The following is a 13,964-nucleotide window of genomic DNA, read 5'->3' on the forward strand; positions in this document are numbered from 1 at the left end:
ATCACAGTACGTTTGGGTTACCGTCATGGTTTCTGGTACTGAAACCATCAAAACGAGAATATGTTAGAATTGAATGTATGTACCAATGGAAGGGCTGTAGAGAGAAACAAGACTGTTCTGAATATGTTAGCAGGGTGATATACAAGTTAAGACTGAACTGAGTGAGAGAGTAGTTACCATGGCAAAAAAAGGCACTGGCATTTAAATACTTTTTTTTAAAGATTTAGGTTGAGACTAGTCAGCATCCATTGAGCAATTAATAACTTCATGACTCAGAATAGTAACTGTGTTTCATGAAGATACCAAAACAAACCATGTGAAATCTCTCTTCAATTAATTCATTGTTTCACTATATGCCAACAACTGCCAACAAACTCAGGTGTGTTAAAGACAGATTTCCTCTAACTACAATTTCATCACGGTTCTCTCGTATTAATTCATTTTTACACTTCACACAGGCTGGTGGAAACGTAATGGATTTCATCCAAATTGTGCGTTGTTGTGGAATCACTAACATTGAGGCATAAGCAGCAAGTTCAAACAAGAAAACAGTTCTTAAACAGACAACATTAAGAAACTGAAGTGTATAATATTTATTTTTCTCATCCTTTCCTTTGTTTGGCTTGTGTGCTAAGAATTTTAGCTTGGTTGATTCCACACAGTCTATGGCAATGAAAGAGCTGGTTAATTTTTTATCAGAGAGTAAATAGGAAAAAAAAGTGGATTGTCAAATAGAACATACACACTTAGAGCAGCAGGCACTAAAGTCAACACACACACACACACACACAAAATCCTCGACCTGCTAAACTATCGAGCAATAAATACGAGCACTTTGAGACTGCAAATAGAGGTAGAAGACTGCAAATAGAACTTTAGATTAGTAAAGCAATCAGAGATTCTATCACATGGTTTTTTTATGTCCAGGATTTTCCTTTTTATCATTAAAACCATAAGGACTCACCCGGGCCAATTTCTTTGGAAGAAAATCTTTTCCTGAATGAAAGAAGACAACTTCTGCAGACTTCTGCAGCTATAACGCATGCTGTTGCCATGCCAATATTGTTTCAGAGTACCACAATACATGAACGTTTGAGTAAAGACCAAAAATGGCTGGAGGATGTTAGTTTTTAGGAAATGAAGACTTAGACTTCCGGGCACGGACAGCTTAATGTCTTCCATCTGATGAGAGATTCTCCGTCCAGAAACCACCACGAGAAGTCTCTCTACACCAACAGATCTTTACCCCTGCTGGGTTTTATGTGGACGCAAGGTCACAACCTCAACAGCACCGTGTGACAGTGATGCTTTACGGAGGAGGTGGGCATCCAGATAACATTGGCAGGAATGCCACGAGAGGGTTGCCTGCTGTGGATATAAATAACTTCTGGCGGCCATCTTGGCTTTGGCGTGTCTGTCTTCACCTGCTGTTGAGGAGTTCACAGGCCGATAGTCGGGTCAGTGCATCACATGTTTTCTTTTAGGAGTTTTTATCGCAAGAGAGGTTTTTACGTGGATTGCTGGACAAATGAATGTGGTGGGGGGTGGCAGTGGGTGTGTGTGGAGGGGCGGGGGGGGGGGGGGGTATTGGCGTAGCACAAAGCTAACTGACTGTAAAGGGGAGAAACTGATCCAATCTCTCTAAGGTGTACAGTGCAGGGGCCAGGCCCAGGGTAATTTTACACAGACACACACACCTTCCTCTGCTTACACACACATGCAGGCATCAGCACACCATCAACTGTTACACACACACACACACCCTCTGTTACACACACACACACACACACCCTCTGTTACACACACACACCCTCTGTGATACACACACCCTGCTAGACAGCACTTGGAAACAAAGATGAAATATAGAGTCAATCACATTGCAATTGATTACATAGAAAACCAACAAAAGACTACATCAGTTCTAACAAAGCAAAGTTCTCAAGGCATGGAATATGCACTATATTGTCCTCTGCTCTTTGTAACTCTGCACTTTGATTTCTTGGCCATCTTGGGCTGCTGAAGTCTTAGTGAGTCTCTCAAGAGATGTACAAGATAGTACAAGATTTTTGTTTATTTTTTACATTATTCAGCTTTCGTGAATTTGTGGAATGTCATCACATGATATGATAAGTGGATGCTAGAATAAATGTTTTACTCACCAATGTGTTATTCAAGACTCAAAATGTCTATGAAGAAGACAAGAGGTGGTTCATATTTTGCCGTAGATAAATTATACAGGGAAGGTTTACCGATTGCCATAATCAGCATTGTGCTCCATTTATCTTATCCTAAAGAACGTGATTGATTCTGGAATCAGTCAAGCCTGTCTATCCTTTGGTGATCATTGTTGGATTGAGAGATAAAAGAACATTACATAACTTGACTGATTGATGTGATTGTGCATGATAAATTGCACCTAATATGCTTGAATGCATGCGCAAACACGCACGCACATTAAATTATTTAGATAGATTTGGGAGCATACATGAAAAAGCCTGTCCTGTCTTCCCACACTGTAAAACCTTAAATAACAAAGCTAAAATAACAAAAAGCAGAATGAACAAAACACATAAGGATGATAGAAAGTCTTTCGGAATAATTGGGCATTATCGAGTAATCATTTGTGATATATAGACGTTCAGCTGAAGCGTAATTTTATTTCCTGTCATGACTTTGGAGTTCTGCCAAAACTATGCAGGAGTGTTACATAAAACTAGAATTGAAATAGGTTCGTTTTATGTTGTGATGCATAACGTTGACCTACATTAATTGTGCTATTAAAATGTTCGTGAGCAATTTTCTTGTAAGTTTGTTTGTATGTAGAAAGACAGCTTCATGAAGAGGAGTCAAAAACATATCTACAGTTATCATACATATCAAAAGGTGGGCTTTGTTCATGGACTCTTGAGCTAGACAAGCGCCATCTACCGACTGAGGCGTTTAACCGTCTGAGCCAATTATAATAGGTCTTGAAAGATTTCTGGCAGTGAAGAATTTGAAGTGTAATTGATAAACTACAGTATCTTATCATGTGCTCTTATGTCATGTTATTGACTGATATCCTACTTTCAATCATGTATAGTCAAAGTTCAAAACATAGTAATCTATAAATCAGATATGGTTTGTCGCCTACTTAAGTATAAAGGTCATCTTTAATTGCACTTTGCTTAAAACACAGCAAACCAAGACAAAAATACATAAGACAATGCTCTTTTATTATCATTAATAATTTTTGGCATTTATATATGGTCATTTTACAGTTGTAGGGTTTGGCAATATGGATCAGTAAAAACAAAAACAAAAAAGTGCTTCCTTTACCTTGCTGCAAAAATACATCTTAATGTCATCGATTCAACGACGTTCAGCCAATGATAAAGTTTGCTTCAGAGAAGTCAGAAGGCACTGAATTTAGGTGTACACGTGAGGGTGCTCTGAGAAAAATAGACAGTGCCACTGAAGTTGACTCTGCAGAACTAGTTTAACAGCGCTTCACAGAAAACTCACTGAGAAAGCACAACGGTGTGAACAGACATTGCATAGGAACCCTTTTCACATTTTTCTTCAATTATACATAAATACAAAGCTATAACTTTATAAAGCGTACAGGCCTACACTGAGAGGCATTTTAGATCAGTACCCAAACCTGGCAATTTTCAAAATACAATGTGCTTCATTTGGTCGTATTTTGACTAGCCTACATATAGTGCACAAAACACTGCTTATGAAGCAGGTTCCATAGTATAACAAACACCAGTTGCTTTGGCTTATAAATCAGTCCATCGATCACCCCAACCTGTGAAAGCCTGTACCACACTTGAGTTGAACGCTCTGTACATTTGGGTTCTCAGTTTGGATAAGAAGAATGGCAAGACATTTTCATCAGTGCGCACATTTTTTTCGCTGCAAAAATAAACATATTGAAAAGCAGTGTGCACTTTGCATTTTATAGACTATAGCTCAAGGCGCAAATATTAGACGCAGGAAATGATATCGAGATGGTAACTTTACAATATGAACAACAGGCTAACGATTATAGTTAAAATCATGCCCTACCATAGCTGCACTGATATGTTTTGTTGCGTGACTAGCACACAATCTTTTAAAGGCACAAAACAACCGCAAATCCACTGTTCAAACTGGTCAATGAGCTTATCGTTTTGTACGAAAGGCACTTGTATACCTCAGCTGCCTGGCCTCTCCTTAAATAACAGTTGCAGAATCTGTCAGATGATACATATATACCGCTTGAATCCAGCAGTCACCATTTTACACGGCTTTTAAAAGTCCAACAGGGTCATACTAGTCCGTTTTCAAGCGCAGTTGCCCATGGATTTGAAAGAGCCATCGGGGAGTTGTCTAAATATGCCCCGTAATGTGTCCAGTTCCCGCGTGAGATGTTCAACTCTCTTGCGCAGTCTATCGTTGTCTGTAGCCAACTCAATCACTTTCTGTTGCGTCTCCACGTTGCGCATTTTAGCCTTGTCCCTACTCTTCCTCACCGCAACATTGTTTCGCTCCCTCCTCAATCTGTACTCGCTACTGTTCTTGTCGACGTTCTTTTTTGATTTTCCCCTGTCGCTGCCACCCATCATCTTCATAGACCCGCCGGACATACTGTTCTGCTGGTGGTGAGGGCTCGGCACCGGAGTTGGTGGAGGCGTCGGGTGGCCAGGTTGCAGATGCATGGTTGTCTGCGCGCAATGAGCAATCTGGTATTGAAGATGTGGTAGGTGCTGCGGGTGGTGCTGATGAGCGTGGTGATAGGTAGGCGGCATGGAATGGTTCATGTCCTCGTCCTCGCGAGGCTCTTGCTTTATTGCCACCGGTCGGATTCTTGTTGACGCGTTGTCATAGATGGGCTCTAATTTGGAGGACTCCATATAGTTGGGCATGTACACTTGTTGCTGCGCCCCTGGTCCACCGTTCAGGTGCCCGTGGCCATGAGAATAGTCGTAGTCGCCGTTCATCATCTTCAGCTTTTCTTGTTTCGAGCTGCTATGGAAGAGATCTGCCAGAAATTCGTCGTTGAAGGCTGCAGGATCGATGTAGGCACTTATGTCAATAGAGTTCTCGTTGTCGCAGATTTCGTTGATGTCTCCGGCAACAGCGGGGTCTTTGTAGCAGTAAGCGTTCGGCTGACTCTGAAGGCTGGTCATGAGGGGCCGAGGGGCGACCTCGTAGAGATTCGGCTGCTCCATGGAGTATCTATAACCCGCCAGACATGGCGAAGAGCTCCGGGAATCCAGCTTGCTCGCAATACCGGAGAAAGCCGCGCTGGCTAGTAGATTAAAGGACAGATCTTTCTCAGGTGCTCTGTCCAGGTGTAGAGTAAACGGCAGCTTTAGTTGCCACGAGGAGCGTAAGATTTGCTACGATGTGGACAGGAATGTCTCAAGAGTAATTAAGCTGAGCTCTAAGTAACTTCACGCTGTAGAAACTCACAACTGTCAAACCAGCCTCCAAGCTGCTATTTATACACACTGAGAAAGAGGGCGGGTACGTGCGGTTGGGGTCTTGGTGTTTATGCAGTTGCGCCAGTTGTAGATTTGAGATCTGGACCGATATTACTGTATGAAACTTTTATTTTAGAGTATAAGGTTAACCGAGTTAACACTCTACATGACATCTTTACAAAAAAAGACATGCATTGTGGCGTAGAAGCAATGATTTTTTTTTATCGCTTATCGCTTTTATCATAATTCCTGCAACAGCTAATTTAAAATCTCATGAAAATAAATTGTATACCTTTTTCTACATGTTCTAAGGAATGTGTTTTTATACTATGTTTCTTAGCCTATTTTGCAAATCTTTTTTCTACTCGTCAGACTGTCAAAAGGTATCTCAAAATAAGGAATAAAATGACACATTCTTTCACGCGTCGTAACATTTTAAACACAATGACTTAATGCTGCCTATCACAACCTCAAGTTTACAAAGAGTGATTTGGCATAATGTGAATAATAGCATTCATATCATGCACCATGAGAAAAATGATCAAAATGTACACATCGTTTACAGAAAAAGAACAAATTAACTATTGTGGCCCGGATCTATTTCTTTGAACATCTTGTATAGAAGAAAGTATTGGAGTTTGGACCATCCGTGAATAATTTATTTCTGATAGCGTATTGGTTATCTGAGCTGCAACGGTGACAGTCGTACAGAGCAGATTATGCGTCTGACGGGCGACATCCCCTCGCGGGAGAACAGCGGGGAGGGGAGGCTACACCTGTTGCGCGTTATCGGGAAACTGTTGGGTTTGCGCACTGTGCCACTGTGTGTCGTGAGGTTAGGACATAGGGCTCGAAGACAATTACTTATCTACTTGCTTCACGAATGTCCTCTTTTGGTGAGAATAGCTCAATCAATATTGATCATTTGACAGCATTATTTGAACTCGGCTAGATCTTAAAAATTACACTTGTTTTGCACTTGGAAGAAGGCTATTTGCCATCATCGTTAATGAAGAGATATTAAAATGTTTTAGGTATTGCATTAGGCTACAACGCCTTGGCTATGCCTTGCAGCCGTACTGGCCGTCAAACTGAATGTATACATGGGCAACTTTCAAACCGACCGAACTCTATAAACCTATAGAACGCTCCCAAGCGCAGTTTACGAGTGTCATGTTTGCAAGGATTATGGTGAAACACTATAACCAATGCCACAGCCAGAAGCAGTTTCCGCAGGCTATGTGTACGGGCTGGGAGCTCCCTCTGTTGTTGTGGTGAGGAACCCGTCCCCAGCAAGTAAAGTAGAGGGCGGAGTGTGTTTCTCATATCACATCGCTGACTACTGCACACACGAGTCAGCCGTTTGGAGAAGTCCTCTGGACAAAAAGTCCTCTCGCTTATTCATAATAATTTCCAAAGGTCTGTTACATTCTGCGACATTAAAGGAAGCCTATAGGGGTTAAAACTTTATTTTATAAACAAAATACGTAACATAGAATCAACAACCCGCAGGAGATTAAAAGAGTACACTGGGAGTAACCTAAACAGCATGCTGTTAAATATGGTGAGATCTAAGGAACTCAAAATCTTAAGAACTTGGCCAAAGAAATGTAGGTCTAAAACAGCGCTTGGTGAGATGAGCTGTGCACTGTTTCATTTCTGGCTATGGGCAGTCAGACAGACAGTTGCAAACCATAACATTTAACAATCATTCTGTTGTCATAAACTTCTTGATTTCTTGACATTTTTAACAATATGTATGCAGTTAAATAGTGTAGGCATGTGTTATTTGACTTGGATTCAACCTTGAACTCTTACCTGTACAGGTAACCCATCTACCCTCTGGAAAACTTTGCTAAAGACTTATCTTTTATTCAGAAATAGGCTACAGAGATATTGTTGAATCTATACAGGCTATTGTTGATATATAAATCCACGTTTACAATATTATGTTGCTATTCTTTGAGAACAAACTTGTATGCAGTTCATGTAGGCTAACCCACACAACTTTGGGCACTTTCTCATGTAAGACGTAAGCTTTGCTCAACTGGACGATCGTTTTCAAAAGAATAGAACAAAAGCCTAATATAAAATGAAATAGCCTTAAACTAAGAACAAATATTGTGCATGTGAACTTGGTGCATTATTGTTGACACAATGTAAGACTTTTACATTTTCTATCAACATCAAAACGGTCATATGGGTCACTCGCAGGTAACTAAGGAATGAAGTCATTTCAGTGTGAATTTATTACATAAACGCTCATGCACTTGAGCTGTGTGAGTTGTGTTTTCTATTGGTTCTCAAAACTGACACTCCAGTAGTTTGTCGCGTCACATCCTCCAACCACGCAAGCTCATTGGTTACCATTGCAAATTGCCCTACATGGTCAAACATATTTCGCAATACACCCTAGAACCTCTTCATGCTCTAAACAAAACCGAACCAAGCAACGAACTTCAAAGCTCTACGAAAGGGAACATTATTTCAACTTTTCAGACATTGATCGGCGATTGAATTTACCTACCCGTGGCAAGGTAAGGTGTGGATTTCTCTGTTTTTCCAAAAATAAATTCTGTCGAAAAAAGGGTTCACTAATAGCCTATGCTAGCAGGCTAGCTGGATAGCTGACTGCTTGAATAAGTCAACGGAATTCACAAGCCCGTGTTGTGTTACCCAACAACGAAGGGACGCAAACAAGCCCACGCGTGAGCCCTTCAGAGAACGTTTATGTTTAATTGGCTATACCAGTAGCGTGTCCATGATATTGTAAACCTGTTAACTTATTATGTTTTTGTGACTCCCTTAACGCGCTAACTATGTAGCCTCAGCAACAGTTCCGAACACCATGGTTTCAAAGTCGCTGTTACAGTATGGATATAATATGGGTTTATACGACAATTGTATTTCTTTCTTTTTTGCTGAGCCGGCCCGTCTTTTCTCAATATGCCTGTTAGTTTTCCCCTTGAAACTAATTTTGCTTAGCACTGCATGACTTCGGAGTTCCCCGTCATAGCACAAAGAGGAGGAGGAGAGGTATGCGATGATGCAATACCAGGCAACACTCTAGCTAGCAGACGGAGCAGGATTGCCACATATGCACAGAGTAGCAACATTGTGTCTTACCAACCAATCAGAGGCGGTTATTTCCCTCAAGGGAAATCATGGTAGATCCTTCATCCTTGATTGCTAATTAGACCTATAGTCAAGTTCATTATGCAGCGTACTGTTATTGAAATGATATTGGGTCATTGATGGCATCAATCCTTTTTTGAATAACTACTTTACCACAATGGTCGTTTTTCCCTATAAGCAATCCCTATTGATTCTCTATGGCAATTCATTTCTCATCTAAGTAAATTCAGGGCTACCATTGCCCCTTGATTAGACCTTTTAAATGACCATGAAGGCTAACAATGTTTTTCTCCCATTCCTCATTCAGACTCAAATCATCGGTTGAGGAAGACCGGTCCAGCCACGCATCCCCTTTCAAACAAGGGCACAACCAGAAAGCCGGTCATCGAGGTCCGACAGCGAGAAGCGTGGGCAGCGGATCCAAATGAGCAGGCCTTCGCAGCAGAAGCCAATCACAGACCAGAACGGTGTGAGCGTGATCCAGGCCCACGCCAACGTAGCAACCGCTGCCTCTTCAGCAGCAGCGGTAGGCTTCCAGCAGGTCCCCCAGCTCACCACCATAACCCCGGGAGGAGGAGGAGGAGGAGGAGGCAAAGCCACACCGCCCAGCAAGATGAAGAAGACGTCGGCCGACAAGGACAGCGACGAGTACCGGCAGCGCCGCGAGCGCAACAACCTGGCGGTGAAGAAGAGCCGCATGCGCAGCAAGCAAAAGGCACAGGACACGCAGCAACGCGTCAACGAGCTGAAGGATGAGAATGAGCGCCTGGAGGCGAAGATCAAGCTGCTCAGCAAGGAGCTGAGCGTGCTAAAGGACCTGTTCCTGGAGCATGCTCACAACTTGGCCGACAACGTGCAGCCGCCGGGCGCCGACGGGGCCAGCCCCGCGCCCAACAACAACAACAACAACATCAATAACAATGGCGCCTGCAACAACAACGGGCAGTGAGGGAATTGACAAGTGTTTTGTTTGTTTCTTTGTTGGTTTTTTGCCCAGCCTACTGTTGGGGAGCGGGGGATTCACTAGCTTCTTAAACGTTTTTTGTTTGTTTTGTTTCTGTCGCTTTTTCATCTGGAGATAATGTCAGATATTTTCACAGTTTTTGCTTTTTGTTCAGTCAGATTTGTAAACAGAATTTTAGAGTAACCAGTCAGGGAAGGTCCGCCTTGAATATTTGTATCCATTTTGTATGAGACCTGTGGTGATATTTGCCCCTGAGTGCTTGCTCTGTTAGCAGTACAGATGTGTAGAAAGCTTTTGAAATTCTAAGAATGTGTGATTGAAAAATATTTAATTGGAATTTAGGATTGTGATGTTCATTTAAATGTTTCCCTTTTATGTGTCCTTTGCCATGAGAGATGTACTCCATGTAAATGTTTGTTTTTGTCTTTATCCAATCAAAATGTTTGAAGCTCTAGAGGATGACAAGACAGACGTAATACGTTTCCAAAATGGCCTAAGAGAGAATTCAAAGAGCAAGTCAGTCACTGTATTTATTTATCTATCTCTCTAGGAGCCTCTGTCCTACTGTCCCTCATATCAGACACCCTGCCCCCCCCCCCGCCCCCCGATCCAGACAGATGTTTGCCCATGGATAGGCCCACTTAGACACCCCAGACTACCACGCACTTGCACGGGATTAAATCCAGACTTTTCTGGTGGCGTCACAGGCCACTTGCTAAAGCAAATTTAATTATTTTATGTTTTTGTTACCAGTCCCAACACGGGGAGAACGGCCCATTCACAGTCCTATCTAACTCTCACTAATTAGCGAAGGCAGAGCAGGACAAGTTTGCTCCAGTTTTCGAGACTTCAACAGCACGGCAACAGGTATCAGAATGTATAGAAAGCCAGACAGCGATTGTGTATGTTTGTAGACTTTGTAATTAACCAGCTTTGTGGGGTGGGGCCTGCTAGGACTGGATTGTCTCTGAAAAATGATAACCTATTTCCGTTTTTGAAAAAGGACTTACTTGGCAGGGGGGGTTCCCGTTTGCTGTTGTGTCTGATAAGACTTCTGTACCTCAGGCTGACAGACTTCTGTAACACAGGCTGACAGACTTCTGTAACACAGCCACACCAAACGGCGCCTTTTGTTCTTTTCTTAGCGAAAGCTTGACAAAGTCAAAGACCTCCTGAAGCATCTTTTCACAAGTTTTTTGTAATCCTAATTTTTTTACAACTTTTAATTAAGCAGCAGCATGATAGGACAATATTTGCATGGGGAAGCACTGTTTAAAGATGTTTTTTGCACTACAAAAAAGATGGGTTGGAGGGGGGGGGGAGGGAACAGCTGGGTTGGGGGGGGGAGATGAGGGAACAGCATACTGATAACATTCTCCGTAGCTGAGCTTTTCTGTATGGTGTCATGGAAATAACACTAAATTAGCTAGATTCTGTCGATCATTTTGTTAGATATGACACATTTGATAATATTTCCATGACTGATTGACATTATGCTTTGGTATGAATGTTGCTGGGCAGCATTTCTCTCTTGGTTGCATTTTTATAAGAGTATATTGGGGTAACGTGCATTGTAAATTAAAAATTGCATTTAAAGTTTCAACAAAGTCTTTCTTGTGATGTCTTGTTTATTTTGTTATTAATCTTGATCAAATTATCCCATACTTACTGTGACAAAGCAGATGAATATTTATTATTAATATGTATAATATTTATTAATGCAATCAATCCAGTCATAATAATTAGTTTAGTAACTTAAATTCCTTGTACATGTATCATACGGTTTTAATTTATCAATAAAGTTACATCTAACCTAACCAAACAAAAGCCAAACAGGAAGGAGCGCTGGACCATGGCAAACATCATGAACTGAAGTGGACCCCGGAACAAGGTGTTCATCTGAGGCCGTCACATGAAACCCGACAGACAGACTTGCGAAACCTATAGTCTGATTCCTCGGTCTGAACCCAAGTACAGTAAACAAAAGCAATCCTGCCGCGTCTCGCTAGCTTGCTTTGTTCACTGTAGCCTTTAATCAGGCTCTCATTCCCTCACTAGGTGAGCGCCAAGCCAAGATCTATTTTTATGTCTGCTTGCTTTCAAGGCTAAGCAAATGAAAACAGCTTATTCAAGCTCTATGCAAACATCAAGGAGGGGGTTAGGGTGGGGCCAGCAGGTATGGTACTGGACAATGGTTCACTGCGCGTTTCAGCCCCAAAGTAAACTGCTTGGCGATCGGCACCCAGGCTCTGAACTCTCGCTGTGTCTCTGCTAAAGAACAGTACCAAGTCCAGGTCAGCACTCACCCCACACCCCTGTGTTCTCAAAGCAGGTTTGATTACCGAGGAGGACAAATCATTGGCTCCCAGCCAATAATATTAATCTTGACGGTGTATCTTGGTCAAGTTATCCGAGTATTGACTTTCAAAGTTCAACTAGAAGGATATGAAGAGGCACAGCGTATCAGTGCAGTTCGGCACCATATCAGAACACCATGTTAAATGTTAGCCAGGCTGTCTTCTGGCAAAATGTGTCAGAACTAGGATTTTTTGTGAACGTTTGTTAATTGAATATTATGTATGTTGTGAAATAAGTGATCCAGAATTTAAAAAAAGCCTAATTTAAAAGTACGCGCCGCTTTTCTCTGCAGGAGATTCAAAAAGTCGGTTGAACCAGGCACAGAAGAGAAACCTACGTGTTAGCTCGTTAACCATTTACGTCTGTACAGTTTAATCGTTTGTGTAGGATTATAATCGAGTTTAGTCCCAGAGCTAACGCACTCTTAAAACCATAGCAGAGTCAGGGAGAGTTGTGGGTGGGGAGGGAGTGAATTGGATTCACCCATGTGAACTTTGAACAACCGCAGGTGTGCATAACCTACCAACTGCTGATTAGAGAATTGACGTGCCCTGTCACCATGCCAAGGTTTCCCAGCACAGCGGAAAGAGCCAGGACACAGTGGATTCTTATATACCCGTCTCACCCTGCAAGAATAAAATTACATTAGTTGATTCAATGTAAAAATTTTAGGTACCGTGTTATTCCTCAGATCAATAATTTGATTTAAACTACCGTGTAGTTATTTGACTGCACTGTGAGTGAGTATTGAGTGAGTGTGTGAGAGAGAGAGTGAGAGAGAGAGTGTGAGAGAAAGTGTGAGAGAGAGAAAGTGGGAAAGAAAGAAAATGAATGACATGGCCTCCTCCAGGCCAATGGCTAAGCGACTAATGTCACGCCGTGCACTGCTGGTGACAGCTGTGGAGAGTCCAGCGCGAGTGACGCTGACAGGAGGCAGAACGAACACGATTTCTGAGCAAACAGTGGCAAGCGTAAGTACAAACAGTCTGATATACTATAACAAACACACGTGTTAGAACGCTAGCCAGCCAGCCGTGCCAACCAACTAGAGAAGAGACATTTTGTGAAACCCGAATATTTACTAAACGGCTGAGTCTATATGGTGGACGAATACAGTTGCCAAAAACACTCAAGGTTAACCATATGGGTAGAACCACTGGACCAGTGTCGCCTTTCTTTAGCGGCTCCTTGTTTTTGCAGGTAGACTTTTTTTTGTCTGGTCTCGGACAGGTAGAGGAAACTGCCATCACGTCACAACTCAAGCAGTAGCTACACCTAGCCAACGGAGTCATTTCCAGTCAGCTAGGCTTAAATTACAGGATATCCATGGATGTAAATAGACAATGAGATACATTGATACCGGAAATGGTATTGTGACTACAATAAAGTTGTTTGCATTTGATACTGGTCACAATTAATGATGATGGTTTATGTCTGACAGTGTGTGTGAAAAAATGTGGGGCATTCGTTTTCAAGGTGAAAAGAGTATTCCGGAACCATGTCTTGAAGTCATTTTGAGTGGGCTACATCAATTCGAATTGCATTTGTGTTGCCCCTTTTACAAGCACACAACTTACAGACACAGAGGGACTCACACATGCCCACAGAACTGCACCTAAACCGACCTAGAGGAGACAAAAGACTAACTCCCAGAAAAACAAGACAAAATGGCAGAAAGCTTGGGAGGACCAGTGAGACATACTCCGCCACAGACGGGTAGAGATGCAGTCAGAAAAGAGGTAGAATAATTAAATGTTTCTGTTGAATGGATGACGAACCACAGATAATTAGAAAATACATCTCACTCTCTCTTTCTCTCTCACTCACACCTACATTCAGTCATTCGTACACTCACACAAACAGCCAACCTCCCACGTACCATTATTACTATAATTAACGTCACTAAATATTGCAACATCAGGCCTAAAAATAAACCATGCTTTATCACTGTTGAGTTTTCCTCTCCCCTACCGATCATCGGTCTATGTCCGTTCTTTTGCCAACGAAGACAGTTTGTTCTCTTTGCCGGCTTTTTCTGTCTATACACCTTGATA

At 42.1% G+C, this 13,964-nt stretch overlaps 2 protein-coding genes and 1 long non-coding RNA gene across 4 annotated transcripts; 2 read left to right on the forward strand and 1 right to left on the reverse strand.

Annotated features, from left to right (window-relative positions):
* Positions 1-3,194: 3,194 nt before the first annotated feature.
* cebpa (CCAAT enhancer binding protein alpha) lies at positions 3,195-5,553 on the reverse strand. The gene has a single exon (XM_084683099.1). It carries the CDS (start codon positions 5,196-5,198, stop codon positions 4,311-4,313), a length of 888 nt encoding a protein of 295 aa, XP_084539225.1. The 5' UTR covers positions 5,199-5,553; the 3' UTR covers positions 3,195-4,310.
* Positions 5,554-7,851: 2,298 nt separating this feature from the next.
* Positions 7,852-10,673, forward strand: cebpg (CCAAT enhancer binding protein gamma). Of its 2 annotated transcripts, none has more exons than XM_084682996.1 (2): positions 7,852-7,995; positions 8,896-10,673. In XM_084682996.1, exon 2 carries the CDS (start codon positions 9,013-9,015, stop codon positions 9,535-9,537), a length of 525 nt encoding a protein of 174 aa, XP_084539122.1. In that variant the 5' UTR covers positions 7,852-7,995; positions 8,896-9,012; the 3' UTR covers positions 9,538-10,673. The 2 variants fall into 2 exon arrangements, with proteins under 2 accessions (XP_084539122.1, XP_084539121.1); XM_084682995.1 differs by having other exon boundaries at positions 7,852-7,990.
* Positions 10,674-11,624: 951 nt separating this feature from the next.
* LOC146246552 (uncharacterized) lies at positions 11,625-13,282 on the forward strand. The gene is made up of 3 exons (XR_014732318.1): positions 11,625-11,846; positions 12,419-12,881; positions 13,111-13,282. It is a non-coding gene; the product is annotated as an uncharacterized LOC146246552 (long non-coding RNA).
* Positions 13,283-13,964: the final 682 nt, after the last annotated feature.

Source organism: Hypomesus nipponensis, chromosome 19 (assembly GCF_054491055.1).
Source record: "Hypomesus nipponensis isolate SF chromosome 19, ASM5449105v1, whole genome shotgun sequence".
Taxonomy (NCBI): Eukaryota; Metazoa; Chordata; class Actinopteri; order Osmeriformes; family Osmeridae; genus Hypomesus; species Hypomesus nipponensis.